The 23,185-nt window shown below is 45.7% G+C and overlaps 1 protein-coding gene across 5 annotated transcripts in view; it reads right to left on the bottom strand.

The window, feature by feature from the left end:
• The window catches only part of UXS1 (UDP-glucuronate decarboxylase 1), a 120,666-nt gene extending 105,137 nt beyond the window's left edge, over positions 1 to 15,529 (bottom strand). Inside the window, exon 1 of one of the 5 annotated variants that reach the window (XM_036355340.1) lies at positions 15,346 to 15,529. In XM_036355340.1, the coding sequence (XP_036211233.1) occupies positions 15,346 to 15,439 (94 nt within the window). In that variant the 5' untranslated portion in view covers positions 15,440 to 15,529. Of the gene's footprint in view, positions 1 to 6,328; positions 6,392 to 15,345 lie in introns of those variants that run through there. The other 4 variants (XM_036355339.1, XM_036355342.1, XM_036355346.1 and 1 more) reach the window with 4 other exon arrangements.
• Between the last annotated feature and the right edge of the window lie 7,656 nt (positions 15,530 to 23,185).

Here is a 23,185-nt window from a genome sequence, read left to right as displayed (position 1 = left end):
CCTTAAGGAGTTTCACTCTTATTCAAGAAAGCTGTAAAAACAACAGTTTGAGGAAAAGAACTCTCCCACTGGGAGCCCTCTCCTAGGCAGAGCCTGCCTCTCAACTGGGCATGGAGTGATACCATCTACCACTGAGTTCCATGCAACCAGTTAGGTGAATGAGGTAGAGCTCTGCATTCAAAGACTATCTCCACATGCGAAGTGAAAAAGCAAATCACAGAACAATCAAAGATATAAAACCATTTACCTTTTAAAAGAACCTAAATATACTTTATAAACACCTAATGCAAAGGAAACTATCTAGTGGTTCATACATACAGACTAGTGTCCACCAGAGACCAATGGGAAGAGAACGGGGTTAGCTGGAAGGGGGAAGAGGAGAGAGAGGGATCTTCCAAATGTTTCTATATTGTTTGGATGTTGAAATTATGAATTATAATTAAGCCCCCAGAAGACATAAAATATCAACACCCGTGGTACCTTATTATCCAAACTGTAAACTACCCTTAACCACCAAATACCTTGGTTTCCATGTTCTTCAACTCCACTCAGTACTCAGAGGCAGTTATGGTGCAGAAGAAAGCTACCTATGTGATCTACCTTATGCACATGACAATTACGAGACGGCCTCTTACAGCCAGAATGAAGATACCTCTGTCCTCACACCTTCACTGGAGAAAATCACACTGCCTCCTCCCAGCAGGACACCAGTGAATCTGTAAACAGGTTCCACTCAAAGACAGTCTCAAGATTCTACTGCACAGCATTACAATTTAAGTAAACATTCCAAAGGCTCTTAACCTGAAATACTGAACACCATCAAATCTGGCGACATGAGTCAAAAGAGATAGAAAGAAAAATGCCAGCCCTAGCCGGTTTGGCTCGGTGGATAAAGCGTCAGCCTGCAGAATGAAGGGTCCCAGGTTCGATTCTGGTCAAGGGCACATACCCAGGTTGTGGGCTCCATCCCGAGTAGGGGGCATGGAGAAGGCAGCCGATCGATGATTCTCTCTCATCATTGATGTTTCTATCTCTCTCTCCCTCTCTCTTTCCCTCTAAAATCAATTCAATAAAAATGTATTTTTAAAAAATGCCAGAGACCTCTTGAGATACAGAACGTAAAATGCACTTTGAGTCTTCAGATTACTAGAGACAAATACAAATGACAAGAGGAAGACTCTCCCTTCTCCTTTCCCCTCCTCCCCATGCAATTTCACAAATAGCAACAGATGCCTGGCCTGATACAGCAGAAACAGTTGCTACGTTATTAATTAGTTCTTTTGCATTTTTCCACTTCAACATGTAAAGACTTAACATAAGGAAATGTGGCAATATTTTCTGTCATAGAAATGAATGCATCTCCTAGTTTTCTGATGAAAAGAACAGATTCGTGAAAGAAAAAGAGCAACCAGAGAGGAAACCCGTTCTCAGACTTTCCAGCATCAAGGGGGGCTGCTGCCCAGAGTGATGGAAGCGGGGGCTTTCCCACCTCATCTCAGACCTCTGTGCAGACGCAGGGACACTGCCACCCTGGGGCGAGCAGAGGCCGGAGGCAGTGTGCTGCCTGCCCCCAGCACGTAGCAGGCCCCTCAGCACACAACTGCTCTGCCCAGTCCATGAATCTGCTGGAAGCCACTGACAGCAACAGCTTCGCTGCAAACACTTCCTTTACAGCTACTTCCATGAACCCCGTCAACTCAGTTTGATACTGGTGGGTGAGTCTATCTTTGAATGCCTAAGGCAAAACAAGCCAGGAGGAAAGTAGAAAAAAAAACAACCACCCTAGCTAAGAAGAAAAAGTAAATCCAGGCTCCTCACCACAGCTTCTAAGCACAGGGAGAAGCTACCACGTAGCCAAACCCAGAATGTGAAGCTAGGACATAACATGCAAAGTTATATTAACTTTTTGGGGGAAAGTAGGACATTATGATTAAAAACAATATGGGAAAAAATATGTACATATAAGAATTCGTGCAAAAGGCAAAGGAAAATCTTTTTAAAAAGGAATACAACTTTGGGGTTAATTTTGCAGTTTGCAGTTGAAAAGTTTTGTTCATAATATATGCTATTAGATCTTTATTTAGAATGCTAAAAAGAAACTTGATAGAAATGAACTTCACAGCCCTAGCTGGTTTGGCTCAGTGGACAGAACGTCGGCCTGTGGACCAAAGGGTCCCGAGTTCAATTCTGATCAAGGGCATGTATCTTGGTTGCAGGCTCCTCCCCAGCCTGGGTGCAGGAGGCAACCAATCGATGTGTTTCTCTCACATAGATATTTCTCTCTGTCTTTTCCTCTCTTTTCTACTTTCCCTAAAAATCAATGGAAAAATATCCTCAGGTGAGGATTAACAACAACAAAAGAAACAGAAATAAACTTCACAACACACGTACCAAACCAATGTGAAAGAAATTATAAAAACACTAGAGGCCGGATACACGGGTGGGGTTCAGCCAACCCACCCCAATCGGGGCCAATCAGGCTGGGCCAGCCCTGCCTCGGATGGGCGGGACGATCAGGGACAGGGCTGGCCAGGGGGAGGGGCCGCAGGCGGTTGGCTGGCCTGCCCCGCCCCCTGGTCGAACTCCCAGTCGAGGGGACAATTTGCATATTAGCCTTTTATTATATAGGATTATTATATAGGATGACTAAGGGCCAAAAAGAAAGATCTCACTAAATTAGGAGACAGCACTATTTCTGTAGGGGAAGGAATTTTAATGTGCTAAAATTATGAGGATTGTGATTTTACTGGTATCTTCTCTACACTTTACTATCTAGTTTTTTCATATCGGGAACATTATTCTCCTATTTCCAATTATTTCATACTTTTTAAATGGGAGCTTTTAAACAATGTTTTAAGTCTGCCTTTTCATTTCCTATTTAAAGGGAGAGGGGAGGTGGTGTGGGAGGGATCTAGGAAAGCCATCACCGAACCACAGTCCCCACCTAGACCGAGGGACGCATCCACAGCATACCACACGAGTGACCAGGGCACTGAGCACTCTGGGCCGGTGCCCCACCTCTGGCCTGGCCATCCACAGAGACAGAATTACGTGCAATGGCTGACTGTAAATCAGGCCTGGAAAATGCCAGCCTTCTGTCCACAGCTATTACCAGAAATGGCAGAGTCCAAGAGAGTGCAAGGACAGGGGGACGAGAATGAGGGGGCAAGTGCAGAGGGGGTGCGTGCAAGAGAGGAAAGTCGAAGGAGCAGGTGAGGAGGATGGGTGGAGTGTGTGTGCACGGGGAGGGAGTGAAAGAGGAGGGGCGGGAAATGGGAGGAGATGGAAGGGGAAGGCATCGGAGAGGTGAAGGTTGAGGTGCTCCTGCAAGAAAGGTGTGAGAGCAAAGGGAGAAGGCGGAGGGGAGTGAGTGGGAAGTGCGGAAAGTGAGGGCCTGGGTTACAGGTGAGGGGGGTATGAGAAAGAACAGGTGGGAGTGTGAGGGGGGGAAAGGTGACTGTAAGAGGGCAGGGGCAAGGGGGTTGGAAATGAGGGGGACAGGTGCTTTGGGAGGCCTCTGGGGGAGGTAGTCAGCTGTGCAGGCATGGGGGAGGGAGATAGCAAGATGGGAACAGGCCTGTGAGCCAGGTGGGTACACAGGTACTTGTGACAGGTACCGGTGCTATAGCAGATGGAGGGACAAAGCACTCCCACTTGGAAAGACAGGGCCCTGCAGATTCAGCACCCTGGACTAGACAGGGTGCTACCGCTGGGCCTGAGGCATGAGCCTTCCAACCATCCAAGCTGGGGTATTGGGTCTGTGGGGTCTTCAAGACAGACAACTGGTCGGGGCCCACCGGGCTATCTCCCCATTAGCCACACCAGTCATCCAATATTATGTCCACTGAATGCCAACCTAGGACCAGCATGTTCTGTTTTCAGTTTCTGAAAGTACTGTAAATATGTTCAAAGATACTAAGAATAAAATCCCCAAATCCCACCACACAAAAATACGGTTTTCATTTTCTGGGAAATTCGGACTCATTCTGAAAAAGACTACTATCACGGCGCTCCAGTGTTTTCTCTTGTTTTAGCTCACGTCTTTAGAGCAATAGAAAAGCTGAGCCAAGAAGTCAAACTGATGGAGTGACTGCCTTGCAATTCCGTTCTTGCCCTTCCAAATGAAGGGGGATAAGGAAAACCTCGGCCCATCCTCTGAGAAGCTCCCACTCCTGCGCCCTCCCTGCCTGAGAACAGGCTACTTTATGACACCCACACCTGGAATCGCCTTTCTTCCCAGGTGGCTCATCAGCTGAAGCTATCACCTATTTAAAGAAATTCCTTTAATTTGAGATAGTATTTTTTTAAGTATTACTATCTACCAGGTATGAGAACATGGGATTTTCATTTTATAAGCAAAAACATGAAACAGCAAAGTTAGGCAACTTACCCAAAGTCGTTCTCATCAAAGGTTTATTACCCTCCTTGAATAAAGTTTATGTCGGGTCAGTCTTCAAGTTCTACCTTTAAGGACCCAAACGATCATGCTCCTTACACCCTGTCACCTCTGTGCCTATGGTCATGCTAACATCCTTGCCTTCATCTTCACTGTCCAAACCCTATCCATGCCCTGAATACCAACTCCCAGATCTGAGGGCCTCCCCATTCCTTCACAGTCTCTGGTCTCATTTCTCTCATTGAATGAATACCTTGATCAGTTTCTTAAAAACTACATGGGAATAGTAAAGCTGTTGAAAATAAAAATTTCCCGATCCTAAAATATGTTTCTATTCTCACAATACTTCTGACACCAAATATGTGAGCTTTTTCACACCAACAACCACTTTCCCAACTTTCTAGACACCAACTGGGTGTCCAATAATTCAATCCAGTTATGACACCTACAGCCTGGAGTTAGCATCACACCCCACAGGTTAAGGGCCCAGCCCTACAAGACTGCCCCACTTCAGACTCCAATCACAAGTCCCAGGGGCTACCTACACTTCTGACAAATCAGCTATCCATCAGGGGTTTCCAGACTCCCTCCTTGGATTCCATAACTTGCCAGAACAGCTCACATAACTCAGGAAACGTTTATTAAGACATTGGCATATTGTAAAGGATACAAGTCAGGAATAGAAGGGACTAGGGCTTCCATGCCCTTAAGACAGCATAGGAACCTGGGCCCAGAAATGGAAAATACCAGGTGGCCAGGAAGCCAAGTTAAAACCAGGTGGTCAAAAGGAACTTGGGAGAAGCTGACAGCAAAAATGTCACCACTCCTCCAATCCCCGCTCAAAAACACAGAGGTTGCTGATGTTATCTCCTTCTAACCGCTTACCCACTGACCCACATGCAGTTTATCAAGGTCTGACCACTATTCCACCTTTCTAGGGTACAGTAAGGAGCAGTGGGTCATCTTGGCCCAACAGAACAGATTTGAAGGTAGTTACCAGGCAGCTGGAAAAGAAAGTCACCAAGCCTGAGATGGAAAATTCCACAAGCCTGCCTTTTCCAAAAAGCCTGCCTTTTTGTGCAAGCCCAGTTTGTCCCCAGCTTGTAAAAGCAGCCAAGCAGAGCCAGCCCCCAAGCCAGTCCAGAGGACCTTTCCTCTGTGCTGCCTCCGAGTTCATGCACAAGCTTAATAAAACTGCCCGGATTTCTCTGGGGTTTCCTCTCCATTTCTACTTGAGGAACCCAAGAACCCTAACACCAGTAACACCCTCTCCAGGTACACCGTCTCACAGCCCCATGCATGTTCACCAACTGGGAAGCCCAACAAATCTCTCTGTTGGTGCGTTTTTCACGCGCTCAGTCTCCACCCAATCCTCTCCCAGGAGGCCCATGGGTGGGGCCGAGAGTGCCCACTGTCTCAAGCACAGGTTGGGCTTTCTTGTGACCAGCCCCATCCTGGGGCTGTCCAGGCCCCACCCTAAGTCACTTCATTGGCAAAAACTCACGTAGGACTGACAGGGGTTCATATGAGTAACAAAGCCACTCCTATCATTCAGGAGATCCCAAGGTTTTAAAAACGCTGGCCAGGCCCTAACCGTTTGGCTCAGTGGATAGAGCGTCGGCCTGGGGACTGAAGGGTCCCAGGTTGGATTCCAGTCAAGGGCATGTACCTGGGTTGCAGGCATATCCCTAGTAGGGGGTGTGCAGGAGGCAGCTGATCGATGTTTCTAACTCTCTATCCCTCTCCCTTCCTCTCTGTAAAAAAATCAATAAAATATATTTTTTTAAAAAGTGGAAACAGAGTGGAGAAACTAGAGATTGCAGCAAGAGGCGTCTGACTGGAACTTTGATATAGTCTGACTTTTCAATCATGTACTGGCATAACTCAGAGGTACTGTGGATTTGGTTCCAGACCACCACATAAAGTAATTACCACAATTAAGCAGGTCATAATCTTTTTCCTGGGGCAGGTCTTGCCTTCAATTTTTAAAAAACACAACATCTGTGAAGCACAATAAAGCGAAAAATGAGGTATGCCTATAAATGGATGACACACTGCTAACAATCAGAAAGAAAAAAGCAAATCTTGAAATTGAACACAAACAGAAAAAATGAACCTCGCCCTAACCCGTTTGGCTCAGTGGATAGAGCGTCGGCCTGCGGACTGAAGGGTCCCAGGTTCGATTCCGGTCAAGGGCATGTACCTTGGTTGTGGGCACATACCCTGTAGGGGCTGTGCAGGAGGCAGCTGATCGATGTTTCTCTCTCATCGATGTTTCTAACTCTCTATCCCTCTCCCTTCCTCTCTGTAAAAAATCAATAAAATATATTTTTTAAAATGAACCTAACTTGTTTAAGGCATAAAAAAATATTTCAGGTAGCTTTGGAACACAATACTTTAAACCGCACATCCTTAGTGGGACACATTCTAAGGACAAAAAGAAATCCTGAGTTTTCTGAAGTTTGCTGTTGGTAGTGGTACTGACGTAGTAACTGAACTGGTTTTGTCGGCATGGTAGTGCAGAGCAAATGAGGATGAATTTTTATTGCTGCCAGAAGATTTTCATTGTGGGGGAGAGGAAACAGCAATACAGAATGAGGGAAGGGAACAGAAAAACTTGTGTTAGGACTTAAATCGGGGGTATCAGCATAAGCTCATGATTGGAAAAATATTTTCATTTCTTGGCTCTGTCCTCTGAAGAGCTGGAAGCCATGATCCCTCAGTAGCAAAGGACACACTAGTGCTCAGACCCTGATTTTTAAACACGTTCTGCACTGAAAATCAGGGCTGCTCAGACAAACGGTGGATTCCAGGTTTGGGGCATGGAAAGAACAAGATGAGCCTGAAGCATCTGAAGATACTAGTAAGTGCTCAAAGACTAAAAGTCCCAAGTGATTTAAATAAAAGAGTGTGGGGGGGGGGGGAGCGGGCGGGCATGTCGTGGGTTCAATTCCGGTCACGGGCACATACCTGGTGTCTCTCTCACATCACTGTTTCTGTCTCTCTCCCTCTCCCCTCTCCCCTCCACTCTCTCTGAAAATCAATGGAAATATCCTTGGGTGAGGATTTTATTCTTTTAATTTTTTAAAGGTGTGTGTGTAGGGGGGGATGGGGGGGACGGGTCCTAGCTGGTTTGGCTCAGTAAAGAGAGCAACAGCCCATGGAATGAAGGGTCCCGGCTTCGATTCCAGTCAAGGGCACATATCTCAGTTGCAGGCTCGAACTGGTGCATGTGCAGGAGGCAACCAACCCATGTGTCCCTCTCACATCGATGTTTCTCTGTGTGTCTCTCCCCATCCCTTCCACTCTCTCTAAAAAAAAATCAATGGAAAAATATCCTCAGGTGAGGATTAACAACAAAAAAAGGCGGGGTGTAATTGATCAGTGCCCCCACACACACCCAGTTCTAATTCCTAAACCTGGAACTATGACCTTACCAAAAACATGACCCCAGATCAGCGATTTTCAACCTTCTTCATCTCACGGAGCACATAAGCTAATTACCGAAATTCCACAGCACACCAAAAAATGTATTTTTTGCAGACCTGACCAAAAAATAGGTATAATTTTGATTCCTTCACACCAGACGGCTACTCTTGTGTTGCCTGTTGTCATTTTTTTCATTTGACAATCTAAGGAAAAGCGATCAGTGTCCCTAACTAAATAGTCAGGTACTGCATGTTTTAAAGGCACACTGGTTGAAAATCACTCTCCTCGATTACCCACTCAGGAGGCCCCAAATCCAGTGGCAGGTGTCCTTACAAGGGATGAAGGAGAGATGTGACAGTCAGAAAAGCAGGAGGCACTGTGACCCAGAGGATGCACGCACAGCTAACCAGCAGGAGCCTGGAAGGGGCCTGAGGAGGAGATGGTCCTATGGACACCTGAATCAGACCGTGGCCTCCAGAACTAGGAGATAATTTCTCGTTTTGACACCACCTTGTCTGTGGCAACTTGTTACAGCAGTCGCAGGAAACTAATAGAGTCAGAGAAGAGGAAGCACAAGTTATTCTTTTCTTTTCAGAAGAACACAAGTCTACAAACAGAAGGATTCAGAGAATGAGAAAATCAGCAATATGTAATCCCCAGTACGAAAACCAGCGCAGGCAAAGGCTGTCAATGGGCACTGAACACACTGGCTGGAGGACCAGAGAAGTTTCTGATGTGCCCACGACCACCCTGACTGTGTACTGGGGAAACATCCCTTTAAAATGAAGGGATGCAGTGGCCCTTCCAAGCACCCAACAGGACAACTCTGCTGTAACGCAAATCAGCAAGCATCATTATAAAGAAAGCTTCAGGAAAGCCGGGGCCCGTGTGGCTCAGCTAAACAGCAAGAGGTCACAGGTGTAATTCCCAGTCAGAGCTCATACCCAGGTTATGGGTCCGATTCCCGGTCAGGGTGCCTGCGGGAGGCAACTGGTCGATGTTTTTCTCTCACCTCAATGTTTCTCTCCCGTCTCTCTCTCCCCTCTTCCTCTCTCCCTGAAATCAACTAAAAACAAACAAACGCTTTTTTAAAAGTTTAACTGAATTTAATCATAAGAAATAAATAAACCCAAAATGCGGGACTTGTTTTAAAAGGTAAATGGCATGAAAAACAAGGGAAAGTTAAAGACATAACAGCCAAATGTAATGTGGAAACTTTAACTGGATTCTAGATTTAGAAACAAACAAAAACAGAAAAGGCTATACAAGACATTTATGTACAATTGGGGAAAATTCAAATGTAGACTGTATATTAGATATTTATGTTAATTTTTAGAGACCGATAAAGGCAATGAGATTATATAGAAAATGCTTTTGGCCTTGGGAGATTACATTAAAGTATGTAAAGGTGAAGTATCATTATGTCTGCAAACATTTCAACGAAAAAAGTATAAAAACAGAGAAGAACCAATGTGGAAAAAAGATACAACTGGTAAAGCTAGGCAGAAGATTCCTTGGGTGTTTGCTGAATTACTCTGTCAGTAGAAAATACATATGGAAATTCTTAAAGTAAAATGTGGAGGGGTCAAAACAATTTCCAGGTTGGCCCTCCCAGATCCCAAGGAGGGCTGGGAAGGCCAGGCTCCGAGGAGGGCCTGCCCGCCAGGCTGGCTGAGTCTGGAGACACCAGTTACACTAAGTCTGCTTGCTCTCCCCTCGTTCTCCCTGGAGTCTGCTGGCATCAGGTGTCTAACGCGCTGTGCCCCCACCCCCCTGGCAGCGAGCCAGGACATGTTTGCTGAGTGAATTTAGGAGACTGATTAGATGGCAAAACTACTCCAATAAAAGTCCCAACTCAGAGAAGTTCGCATTATCATAAATGCAAAGCTATCACACATAAATCATGCTTTTACATGGTTTTCAGGGCTTAATTTTGTGCCTTTTCTGAAAATTTCAGTGGAATAACAGTGACATGTGTAGAATAATCGAAAGGTACCATAAATACAATGTCATTACAAACAAATCCATGATACACTATAAATTAGATGAATATTACTAGATACCACAACTCCAGTTTCCAAGATGTAAAGATGAAAAAAAAAAGATAATGACTCCTAACCTCTATTAAAATGTCAGAAAATAAACTTAGCTTAAGGTATAAATCTATGTGGACAGGAAGAGGGGAATAAACTGTTGCTGGGGGATGAAAGAGGATCGCTGAAGGCAGAGGAATTAGAGAATGAGAGACCAGTAGTGGGAAAGGCCCAGTTATACCTTAGAACAGCGATTTTCAGCCCGTGTGCCACAGACTTTTCAAATCATGCAATATCTGACTATTTAGTCAGAGAGTACTGACCTCTTTTCCCTTAAAATGTCAAATAAAAAAATGACAAAAGCCAATACAACAACAGCTGTCCAGTGCGAATGAATCAAAATTATACCTTTTTCCCCATCAGATCTGCAACAAATGTTATTTTTTGGTGTGCCACAGAATTTTAGTAATTCATTGACATGTGCCATGAGAGGGAAAAGGTTGAAAATCGCTGCTTTGACAGAGTTGAGAATGATTATGCCTGGTGCACTTGGACATGGGGTGACAATGCAGCTAAGACAGAAAATTTAACTTTCAAATCTGTCTAAACTGCAACATGACTGCTTCGGCAGAAGATAGGCATTTCCATCTCAGGAAAGGGCAGAATAGGAGGTCTCAGACTGGGGAGCCCACGTCCAACTGGAGGGGGCTCCCACACTGCAGGCAGCCAGGCCTCCCTGTTCTGCAGGGCATGGGGGAGCCTCGTCACCACAGCTCAGAGGACCGTCCCATGGCACGCAGGTTGTGAGGCTCTGCCAGTTCTAGTGACACAGCTTACAGTCAAGGGGCAGCTCAGGGCTCCCCATCCAACCAAGTCCTCGGCTCAAACACTAGCAGACACCTCGGGAAACCAGAAAGCTGAGAAAGCCTGGAACAAGAAAGAGAGAAGCGACCTGGGAGAAAGAAACTTCAGTGAGAAGAAAACTGAACAAACAAAACAATCACAAAGAGAACACAACCACAAAGACATTTAGTTTTTTTAAAAAACTAAGAGAAAACAAAGACATTCAGTTTTTTAAAAAATTCAGAAAACATAAAAGAACTCTAAGTGAAAGATGATAGCAAAAATTTTAAATCACTAGAAGAGTTAGAGTACAAAGATAAGGAAGTTTCCTAAAAACAGAGCAAAACTTTTTTTAAAAGGAAAAAAATTGGAAATTAAAGGACTAGACCAGGCAAATCTGCATTAGCACAATAACATCCCAGAAAGATAAAATGGAGGGAAGGAAATAACCAGAGTAATTCAAGAAAACTTCCAGGACTGAAGAATCGAGTTTCTAGACTGCTCCAAGTACCCAGCGCCCTGTGTGCGAGGCACCCAGGAGGCCACGGCGGGGCTGTCAGGCAGGCTCTGCCTAGCTGCTGCGACAACCAGCCCAGGACCCGCAGAGGCTCAGAACAAGAGAGGGATTCTTTGGGTGGATTGCACACTAGGGAGTGGGGCGAGGGGCTCCGCACACTGAGCACTGTCACCTGGAACGCTGGAGAAACTAGCCTTCCCAACTGCTGGGCCCACAAGTGAAGTGGGCACCACCCAGCCCTGGGCACGGTGATTCCAAGAGGCCACCAAACTCCAGGAGTGAGGAAAGGCCAGGGGTCAGAGATCTGGAAATACGTGGTGATGGAGAAAAAGATCCTGCAGTCCTCCAAAAAACATGCAAATCCCACAGAAAGGGACTGGCCTGACACTCCTCCTCAACACGAGAAGCCCGGAAAGGAATGGAACAATGCCTGTAAAATCCTGAAGGAACCCTTTTCCAGAATTATGTCTCCAAAAGCTCATCCTGAGCATATCTGTGCAGTGTGACATAAGGAAAAGGAAGTCAGGAGACAGGAAATGTGCGATGGGCAGAGCGCGTCTGAAGGCTGGGGCCCTTCTGTAGGAAGAGGCCCTGCTGCTTCTGCGCATCCTGCAGGAAGACACAGCAACCAACAAAGCGTTTAGAGGTGAAGCAGCAGTAGCACCTCAAATGCAAAGTAATTTAAAAAAACACCAAAAACCATTAGCTCCAAGGAAAGCAAAAAGTAATGTACAGCATGACTCACTCTGAATGGCTTTTAGTCACACACACGAATATTAAATGTTGATCTTCCCAAAATCCCACCACACCTACATGGGGAAGGGGGGGAGGGGGTAATGAGCATGGGAGCACAGAAAAAGAGAGCAAACAATCACCTTTCAAAAAAGAAAGTCACTACGTAATAAATATTTACAAATGAAAACTCAAGAGGCAAAGCATTCCATGGCACAAAGAGAAATACCAAAATAATCAGCTAGAAGCCAACGCTTGCCTCTGCGGAGGGGAAAGTAGTGGCAGGGAACTCTGTTTTGCCTAACGCCTGTAGAGGCTATTAGACTTTTTAAACTATGTGCGTGTTTAAAAAAAGAAAAAGAAAAAGGTGACTGGAGCTGAGTCTCTGTCAAGGGAGCTATCTAGTATGTGGACCAGATTTTTCAAACAGTCACACCTCAGCGCTCTTCCAATGACCTATAGCACTGATCTAAATGCCACAAGGGCTGAAACCTGTAAGACACAATCCCTGTCCTCAAGGGCTGGTAAGTTATTAATAAACATGAGCATGGAAAAGAGCGCTAGTGCAATCAAGTGGGCATATGCTCACCACCCTAAGCATGGCAGAGAGTTATGTGGTAGCAAGAAGGGAGCCTGGGCCCCAGGAGGCACAAAAGACTGAGGGAAGGGGAGGAAAAGCCAGAGGTGGAGAGAGAGAGGAACAGGGAGAGCATTTCTAGAAGGGAGCTGGCTTACAGGGACAACAAAGTGTGTAATTTGGGAGTATGGACAGTTTTGTCACCACAGGTGAGGTTTTACTCATAATGGGCTGGCAAAATTACTAATAAGGAAAAGTAGACACCAAGGATCACAGAAGTCACTGTTAGGACATTTTCAGTGTCCTTCACACTATCAGGAGCCCTGTGATGCTTTTCCTGCAGTGTCTCAGCTACACCATCCCGGCTCTTCAGTAACCACTGCCTCTGCCCTCGTCCTAAACCCCTCACAGCTAAATTCGCCCACTTCTTAAGCCAGCACAGGCCTCTCCCAGGCTTGCCCGCTCAGGCCCCTGTCTGGTGGGTCAGCCTCATCGCTATACTTCATTTTCACACGCCAAAGCCACTACCCTGTTTTACATTCCCAGAACACTCCCTGCTCTTGGCTGCCACAGGACCTCTGCACATGCTGTTTCTTCTGGAACACATTCCCTTCTTCACCTCCCTATTCATTCCTACATATCCTTCAGCTCAAGCCTCAATTCCTCAGTGAAACAAACACCCTTGGTTGCTCTGACTCAAAAGTCTCTATCATAAACTCTTACGCATTCTTTTCCTTCTACCAGTTTATATCTAATTTATGGCCATCTCACCTTCTAGGCCAGTAGTTCTCAGTGGGTCCCCAAACCACAGCCAGGGCTTCCCAGTGAAGCTATTAGAAATGCAAATTTTCGCCCTAACCGGTTTGGCTCAGTGGATAGTGTGGGCCTGCGGACTGAAGGGTCCCAGGTTCGATTCAGGTCAAGGACATGTTCCTTGGTTGTGGGCACATCCCCAGTGGGGGGTCTGCAGGAGGCAGCTGATCAATGTTTCTCTCTCTCTCATAGATATTTCTAATTCTCTATCCCTCTCCTTTCTTCTCTGTAAAAAAATCCATAAAATATATTTTTTTAAAAAAATGCAAATTTTCAGGTCACACCCCAGACCTATAGAATCAGGAACTTGAGGAAGGAGGCAGCAACTCGTGTTTTGCAAACCTTCCCGACTACTCAGATGCACACTGGAGTCTGAGACCCACTGCCCTAGACTCCATGACTGCAAAGCCTAGGTGTCCTGCCCTCCTCCGTGTCCCTTGGTGCCAAGCACAGTAAGGAGTTGGTAGGATTTCCTGGTTGAATGATGGTGCCTCTCCTGGATCCCCTTCCCTATTAAATTCTAAAACCCTGCTGTGTAACATTGGAAACCCCCATAATGAACAGGAGCCTGTCTGTCAGGCTCTAGGCCCCAGCTCCTGGGCCTTTCCAGGTTCAAAACTTGGCTCTCCATAGCTTATCATCTGTGTGGCCATCCACAAATTTTCCTAATTTATCTTGGCCTTAATTTCCTCACTTCTAAAATGGGAATAATTATGTACCTACTTCCCAATATAATTAAGTGAGACAAAGAAAGAGACTCATGCCTGCACATACACCGTAAGCCCTAAGCAAATGTTGGTATTATTATTATTGTTGTCAAAACAATAATTATGCAACTTTAAGTGGTCTTTCCCTCGGGTCCTAGCTTTCTTAAAATTGTCCACACGCTTCCTCCCTGGCAAACTGCTACATCTAACACCCTCCTTGCCTAGCAACCAGAAGCCCTTGCGGTAGGGTCCTGAGCTCCACCTCCCGCACAGCTGGGCTCCACTAGACAGGCTGGGTCTTCCCAGAGCTCACCCTAGGTCACTTTCTGGAGTCCCCTCTCACCTCCAGAACCAGAGCTGGGAAACTCGCTGGTTAGCAGGTGGTTCATTTCAGTGTGTCTGGTGGCCAGGAGTCAAACGGCTCACACTGGGATGCATTTCTGGCCCACTTTTGGTACTTGATAAAGTACTAATAGCAACAATTAAAATATACTCCCACCGAACTGATCTTAAGTTAAAAAACAAAACGGTTTCAGCCTCTAGGAAGACACAGGGATCAACACCTGCCCTGTCTCGGGTGCGACCCTGAGTGATGACAGCGACAAGAACCGCACACAAGGAAGCGCCTGCCGGCTGGGCCAGGGCGGCCAGGAGAGCCCAGCGCCGCGCCCCGGAACCGCGCGCCCGCACACCGGGGAGCTGCCGCCGGCCGCCGGCGGGGCCCGCACACTTGGCTCCCCGACAGCTAAATGCGGAGTAACTTTCCTGTGGAGCAAACAGTCGCAACGCGTCCGCGCCAACAGCAACAGTGTTTGTGTCCCACTGAACCGGCACGGCACGGCGGCGCGCGAACCCGGGCGTCCCGGCGCGGCACGCTCCGGTCTCGCCGGCGGCCCCTGGGGCGACGTGGCCAGCAGTCCCGCGCGTCGGGGAGCGGGAATCCGGGGCAATGGGCTGGGGCCGGGGTGCGCGGGGCTGGCCCAGGAGGGCGGCCGCGCGGGGCCCCGGTCACTGCGCTCCGGGGCAAGGGCCTCTCCGCCGGGCCGCCCGGTCTCCGCGCCGGGCCTAACCAGTCGAGGGTCTTCGCCCAAGTTGGCCGGCAGCGTTGCCGCAAAAATGTCAAGAGCGAGAGTCCGAAGCCCCCGGAAAAGGGTGGGAGCAGGAAGGCAGGCCCCCCAGGGAGGGAGACCGGGCTGCAGGGCCACCCCCGGGGCTGCACACAGCCCGCCGACCCTCGCCCGCCGCCAGGCGCCCAGGAATGAATGAGGCTTCCCCGCCGGCCGCCGGCGCTCACTCACAGGCGACGTAGGCGAGCAGCGCGATGCCCAGCAGCAGCTTCATCCTCCTGCGGTTGACGGCAGACACGAGGCGCAGGAGTGTCTTGCTCACCATCCCCGGGAACCCGCCGGTCCAGGGCCCTGCCGCGGGGGCGCCTGCTGCACAATGCGCGGCGGCAACAGCGGCCCACAGAGCCCCGCCCCGGCCGCCCGCGAGGCCCCGCCTCCGCGCGCCGGGTTTCCTCCTGGAAGAACCACTGCGCACGCGCGACCCCGCCCCCGTCCGCCCCCTCCCTCGCCCTCCAAACTCCCTCCCCGCCGCCTCCTCGCCCCGCAGGCGCACTGCGGCAGCGGCGCCTCGGTTTTCGAAGAATGTAGCTGGGAGGGGCGGGCGCGCGCATGCGCCTGCGGGCGTGTTTTCCCGGAGTGGCTGCTGGCGCCGCGACGGGAGAGGTGCGTCTCCAGGCTGAGGGCGGCACCGCGGTCGCTAGGTTTCCGAACCCAACCCACCTGGTGGCACGCGGTGGGCAGTCAAAAGTTGCGATGAAAAGAAATATTTGTGCTAAATTTGGCCGTGTCTTTTTGAAGTTCTTTGAAGGCTTTCCGTAAGAAAGTTGACCAGTTCTCTGGGCTGTTTTGTTGGCTTTTTTAGTTACAGTAGCAGCAGAGAAAATTATGAATCTCTAAAACATTGCTGAAGTCAAAACCCCGTGCATTTTTCTACGCTATGATCAACTGGATGTCCTTTTAAAAATAAAGGGTTTATTATTATAAAAAAAAAAAAAAAGTAATGCTAGCCCTAGCTGGTTTGGCTCAGTGGATAGTGTCAGCCTGCAGACTGAAGGGTCCTAGGTTCCATTCCCGTCAAGGGCACAATCCCCAGTAGGGGGAGTGCAGAAGGCAGTCCATCAATTATTCTCTCTCATCATTGATGTTTCCATCTCTCCTTCACCCTTCCTCTCTGAAATCAATAAAAATCTATTTTAAAAAAAAATGTTAGTGGTGTAATTAGGACAATCCAGGGAAAAGACAGGATGAAATCACGCTGAATCTGCATAAAGAAAAACGCTGGCATGTCATGTGTGTTTCATCCCAATTTGTTGCATGTGTATATTTTATCATAGTAAGGGGGTGCGTTATGGTGGTGGAGTAATTGCATATGTGGGACCTGAATTTATTTCTTTGATAAGCACTTATTGAATTCCCACTTCAAGCACCGAGGTGTGTCAAGGGATACAGATACCATTATCAGATCCACAGAAACACTGGTCCCATAAGAGAGAAAAGATGGTACCCACAGATCTTTGTTGTCAGGAGAAACCCCCAAGAAAATATTGGGGAGCTGCTGAATAGATGTGCTGATCTTCAGCCACAGGGAAAAACCAAAGCCAGCAATGTCACTGACCTCTGAGCACCAGGCCCCTTTACTAAATGTAACAACCTAATGCCCTTTAACTTTTTTTTTTTAATATATTTTATTGATTTTTTACAGAGAGGAAGGGAGAGAAACAGTTAGAAACATCGATGAGAGAGAAACATTGATCAGCTGCCTCCTGCCCATCTCCTACTGGGGATATGCCCGCAACCAAGGTACATGCCCTTGACCGGAATCGAACCTGGGACCTTTCAGTCCCCAGGCCGACGCTCTATCCACTGAGCCAAACCGGTTTTGGCATGCCCTTTAACTTTATTAAAAATGTCAGATTGAAGCTGTAAGCAGATTCCAAGCATATTAGGTATCTATTAATTCAAGAAGGCCAGAAATTGTGAAATACATGCTATTTCTGTACAAAGCTCCTTAAAACCCAGCATTCCTAGTTGAGTGCTTTTCCTGCCACCACACACTGTTGCAAACTTCTCCTGCCCCACTGGATCAAGTCTATGGAAATACCATCAGCAGCTACAGTTAGAAATGTTGCTGCTGTCATTATTACCACCTAGAAAATTGTCGGTGGCCCAAGACCCTGATTTTCAGTTCAACTAAAGCCAGAATTATGGAGTTGGCAATAGTAAGTGTGCGCCTGTGGCTGTGAGAATGCAGGAGGGAAAGGCTGTGCCAAGGAGGCCCTCCAGGCTCATCAGGGAAACCGTGGGCTAAGGCAAGTCCACACTTAGTGCTCTCTCTTTTCTCTTCTTTCAACCAGCCTACCCCTCCTCATCAGGTTCTGGACTCTCATCCACCCCATCCTGACCTTGCTGTCTACTTTATTCTCTCCAATATTTCCCTCAATTTCTAGTCACAAGGCACTGTTCTTGATAGTTGAGGTCATTAAAAAATGAATCATAATATGACACCTCTTCTATATTGTAAAAAGTGTAAGAAGAGTAAAAAATGAGCATTTATTAAATTTCTACCGTGTGCCAGGAGCTGTTATGTGGGATGCTTTCACATGGATCTTATTTAATTCTGAAACAGCTGTGGGGCCATGTCTAGAGTACACCCGATGCTCAAAGCCAATTAGAGTGTGAAGGCCCTACTCAGAGTACACCGGATGTTCAAGCCACTTTGAGCGTGCATGCTCATGGGACTTCCTCTGCTTTCTCCTACACAGATACTGACAATCCCATCTATGTTTTCTGGCTGTTGATGGCTTATCCCTATTCATTTGTATTTTGAAGTTCATAAGGATACGTTGTTCCCTAGTTTTGTTGTAAATGTTTTCTAGGAATTTCTCATTTAGATATATTAGATGTTTTGATTTTATGAGGAGATTTGGAAAGATCTCAAAACTGTACTGCTATGGTGCTAACATTCCATGTCTATCTCAAGTGTGTGTGTGTGTGCGCGTGTGTGCTGCACGAGCACGTGCATGTGCTCCAATTATTTTTAAAAACAAATTTATTGATATATAATTCACATACTATAAAATTTACCTATTTGAAATGTGTAATTTAGTTGTGTTTAGCATATTCACAGACATTGCAATCATAACAACAGTCAATTTTGAAAAACATTTCCCTTTTTTTGTTTCTTTCTTGTTCAGTTGTATCTTTCTAGAAATTCATCCATTTCTTCTAGGTTGTCCAATTTGTTGGCATATAATTGATCATAGTATTCCTAATATCTTTTATATTACTGTAATTTTGGTGATAACTTCTCTTTCATTTCTAATTTTATTTATTTGGGATCTATTTTTTTTGATGAGTCCTGCTAAAGGATTGTGAATTTTGTTTATCCTTTATTGAAGCAGTTCTTAGTTTTATTGATTTTCTTATTTGTTTTTTTAAGTATCTATTGTTCATTTTCACTCTGATCTATATTATTTCCTGCCTCCTACTTACTTTGGGTTTTGTTTGTTCTTCTCTTTCTAGTTTCTTCATGCACAAAGTTTTGTTGTTTATTTGTGATCCTTTTTTTTTCTTGAGGTAGACTTGTATAGCTATGAACTACAATATTAGAACTGATTTTGCTACATCTATGGGCTTTGGAAATTGTGTTTTCATTTAAATTGGTTCAAGGTATTTTTTTATTTCCTCTTTGATTCATTGGTTGTTTAGTAGCATGTTGTTTAGTTTCCATGTGTTTGTTTTTGCCAGTTTTCTTCTTGTGATTGATTTCTTGTTTTATACAGTTGTGATTGGAAAAGATGCTTGATAAGATTTCAGTCTTCTTGAATTTATTGAGACTTGTTTTGTGGCTAATGTGTGATAAGTCTGGAAGAGTGTTTTATATGCACTTGAAAATAATGTGTATTCTGAAGTTTTTAAATGAAATGTTCTACATATATTAAGTTGCTCTGATATAATGTGATGTTTAAAACCATTTTTTAATTGATTCTGTTTAGATGACCTATCCATTGATATAACTGGTGTATTAAGTCCTCTCTTATTATTGTAAAACTGTCCATTTCTTCCTTTATGTTTATTAATACTTGCTTTATATAGTTAGGTGCTCCCAAAATGGGCACATAGATATTTAAAATTGTATTTTCATCTTGGATTGATCCCTTTATTATTATGTGACTAGAGGCCCAGTGCATGAAATTCATGCATGAGGGGCGGATCCCTCAGCCTGGCCTGTGTCCTCTTGCAATCCAGTACCCTTTAGGGGATGTCGGGCCTAAACCAGCAGTCGGACATCCCTCTCGCAGTCCTGGACACTGCATGCACCAGTGACCTTACTTTGCATACAGGTGAAAGGCATCTTGCTGTTGTATGGGCAGATATATTTTTTTGCCCTGATTATACAAAGTAGTACATAGCATGATCCTTCTGAGGTAATAGTACCATTTTCCCCACCTTATGGGTGGAAAAACTGAAGCAAAGAGAAGTTAAGTAATTGGCTTTGTCACACAGTTACAAAATGTGCAAGCCAGAGTCCATGCATCATCACTGCATCATCCTGTTTTTTCAGTATTAGAGTAGCCTTGCCAGGTTTTAATTTTTAAATCTAAGAGACTGTTCCCAATATATAGGGTAGGGTCCCTAGGCCTGGCTGGTGATCAGGGCCATTTGTGGGGCAACCAGTGGGTGAGGCAATCGGGAGGTCCCCACTGGCACCCACCTTGGCTGGCAGCCTCGTGCTGCCCGCCGACCAGCCCGGTCCCCGTCACCGCCAGTCGCCTCCCTATTGGGGGCAGATGCTCCTGCGTTGAGTGTCTTCCCCCTCGTGGTCAGTGCTTGTCATGGTGACCAGTCGTTCCACAGGTCGTTTCGCTGTTAGGTCGATTTGCATATTAGGGTTTTATTATATAGAACAGTGAATTTCATGCACTGGGGGGCTGTCCCTCATCCAGCCTGCACCCTCTCCAATCTGGGACCCCCTGGGGAATGTCCCACAGGAATCGGGCCTAAATCGGCAGTCGGACATCCCTCTCACAATTCGGGACTGCTGGCTCCCAACTGTTCACCTGCCTGATTGCCCCTAACTGCTTCTGCCTGCCAGCCTGATCAGCCCCTAACCACTCCCCTGCCAGCTTGATCAATGCCTAACTGCTCCCCTACTGGCCTGATTGCCCCCAACTGCTTTCCCCTGCTGGCCTGATTGCCCCCAACTGCCCTCCCCTGCTGGCCCGGTTGCCCCTAACTGCCCTCCCCTGCAGGCCTGGTCCCCCCCAACTGCCCTCCCCTGCCAGCCTGATTGCCCCCAACTGTCCTCCCCTGCCGGCCACCTTGTGGCGGCCATCTTTAACCGCATGGGGGTGGCCATCTTGTGCAAGGGTGTGATGGTTAATTTGCATATTACCTCTTTATTATATAGGATGCTTTTCTTTGTTTCTTTTTCCAGACTTTGTTTCAAAATCTTTTTTTTTAACTTTTTAATCCCCACCTGAGGATATTTTTACATTGATTTTGAGAGAGAATGGATGAGAGAGAGAAAAAGAGAAAGACGGCGTGAGAGAAACACATCAATTGGTTGCCTCCAGCACATGCCCTCCCAGGGCCCAGGCTGGGAGAAGCCTGCAACCGAGGTACGTGCCCTTGATGGGAATCGAACCTGGGACCCTTCAGTCCACAGGCCAATACTCTATCCACTGAGCCAAACCAGCGAGGGCCAAAATCTATTTTCTTTGACATGGGTGTTGCTCACCCAGCTATCTTTTTGTTTCTATTTGCATGGAATACCTTTTACTTAATCCCTTCACTTTCAATTTGTGCATGTGTTTTGATCTGAAATGAGTCTGTTGTAGGCAGCATTTAGATGGGTCTTGTTCTTTATTTTTATCCATTCAGCCATGCTATGTCTTTTGATTGGAGCACTTAGTCCATTTACATGTAAAGTAATTATGGATAGGTGTGTACTTACTGACATTTTGTTAATTGAGTTTTTCTTGTTTTTATAGTTCTTCCCTGCTCCTTTCTTCTTCTCTTAATCTCTTTCCTAGTTTTCTTTGGTGTTATGTTTGGGGGTTTTCTCTTTATTTTTTTTGTAGATATTTGGTTTGTGATTACCATGAGGTTCATACATGTCCATCTATATCTATAGCAGTCTTTTTTAAGCTAATAGATGTTTACGTTCAAACACATTACATTTTTACTGCAGAATTTGTTTTTGATGTCGTATTTTAGATCTTTTGGTTTGTGTATCCTCTATTTATTACAGTTATACTTAATTTTACTAATTTTTTCTTTTAATCTTAATAGTAGCTTTTTAAGTGGATGATTTTCTGTGTTTGTTACATATGTGCCTTTACCTATGATAATATTTTTCTTTTATGTACTTTCTTATTTCTGGTTATGGCCTTTTCTTTTCTGCTGAAAGAAAACCCTTTGATGTTTCTTGTAAAGCCAGTTTAGTGGTGCTGAACTTCTTTAGTTTATCTGGGAAACTCTTTATCTCTCCTTCAATTCTGAATGGTAATATTTCTGGGTAGATTATTTCTTTCTTTTATGTCTTGTTGGCTTCTTTAGATTTATCTTATTTGGAACTCCTGTGCGTCCTAGACCTGGATGTCTGTTTTCTTCCCCAGATTAGGTAAGTGTTCAACCACAGTTCCTCAAATAAAGTCTTTGTTCTTGTTTCGCTTTCTTTTCTTTTGGAGATCCTTCTGATGTTGATGTTAGTGCAATTGTTGTTGTCCCAATGGTCCTTAAACTATTCTTCGTTTATTTATTGCTATTCTAATTGGATGATTTCTACTATCTGATCTTTCAAGTCACTAATCCATTCTTCTGTATTAGCTAATTGCTGTTGATTCCTTCTAATGTATTTTTCACTTCAATTATTGTATTCATCATCTCTAATTGGTTCTTTTCTCTCAGTAATTCAAAAGATTGGGGGTATAAATATTGGAGATTTAAATTTTTTAAGATTTGAATTTATTGGGGTGACATTGGCTAATAAGATTATATAGGCTTTAGGTGTACAATTCTAGAGTACATCAATTGTATATTGTATTGTGTGTATACCACCCCAAGTCAAGTTCTCCTTCCATCACCACTTATCCCCCACACCATCTCCTACCTCTTTCTCTAATTGGTTCTTTACTATATTTTTCTCTTTGCTGAAATTATCTCTGAGTTCCTCTATTCTGCTCTTAACTTTGTTGAGCATACTTGTGACAACTTCTTTGTAGTCTTTACCAGGCAAATTACTTATCTCCATTTCATTAGGGTTTTTCTCTGGTTTTTCTTGTTCCTTCATTTTTAATGTATTCCTCTGTCTTATCATTTTGCTTGACTTTCTATGTTTGTTCCTAACAATTAGATAAGATAGCTATCTCTCCTGATCTTGAAGAAGTGGCCTTGTGTAGAAGTGACCTCTACATAGACTGTGTGCTGGATGGTTTTGACTGGCTGTTTGGAGTTGGGGTGGGTGCATACAAATCCTGGGGTGCTAACAGGAGGAGTGGGCTCAGGTGGTATATAGCCTAGTTTCTGCACACTGCTATGCCCTGTGGTCCTGCCAAAGCAAGCTACAGAGGGTGCAGCCATTTGTGCATATGTGCTTGCCTGTGCTCTGTTGACTCGTTTGTCTGGTTGGAGTGTTGACAGGGCAGCACACCACAGTGCCTGTTCAGTCCCACTAGTGTGAGCTCGGGGGTGGGGTTGCCGGGAATGCACTGTAGTGGCCTTGCAGATTGGCCACAGCACGTGGGTAAAGCTCTTGCCCGTGGTATTAGGTGGAGAGGGAACATAAACAATGGTGCTCACCAGCACCGCCAATCCTGGAGAGTACCCTCAGATCCTGGAGAGCTCTTGAAGTTCCCCACCTTCTCTATGCAGTCTCTCTCTCATTTTTTGTGCAGAAGCTGTTCAATTGGCCTTCAGTTGTCTCTCAGGAGGATTGCTCTAAATGTAGGGAATATTCAGTGTGTTTGTGGAAGGGGGTGAGTTCAGCATCCCCCTATGCTGTCGCTTTGGATCCACCTCTAGAACATTTTTATTACTCCAAAAAGAAATCTCCTGTTCTCTACCTACC

The sequence above is a fragment of the Myotis myotis genome, unplaced genomic scaffold, assembly GCF_014108235.1.
Source record: "Myotis myotis isolate mMyoMyo1 unplaced genomic scaffold, mMyoMyo1.p scaffold_m19_p_22, whole genome shotgun sequence".
In the NCBI taxonomy this organism is placed as follows: Eukaryota; Metazoa; Chordata; class Mammalia; order Chiroptera; family Vespertilionidae; genus Myotis; species Myotis myotis.
The sequence above is the reverse complement of the archived record's forward strand: the minus strand, read 5'-3'. Positions and strand labels throughout refer to the sequence as shown.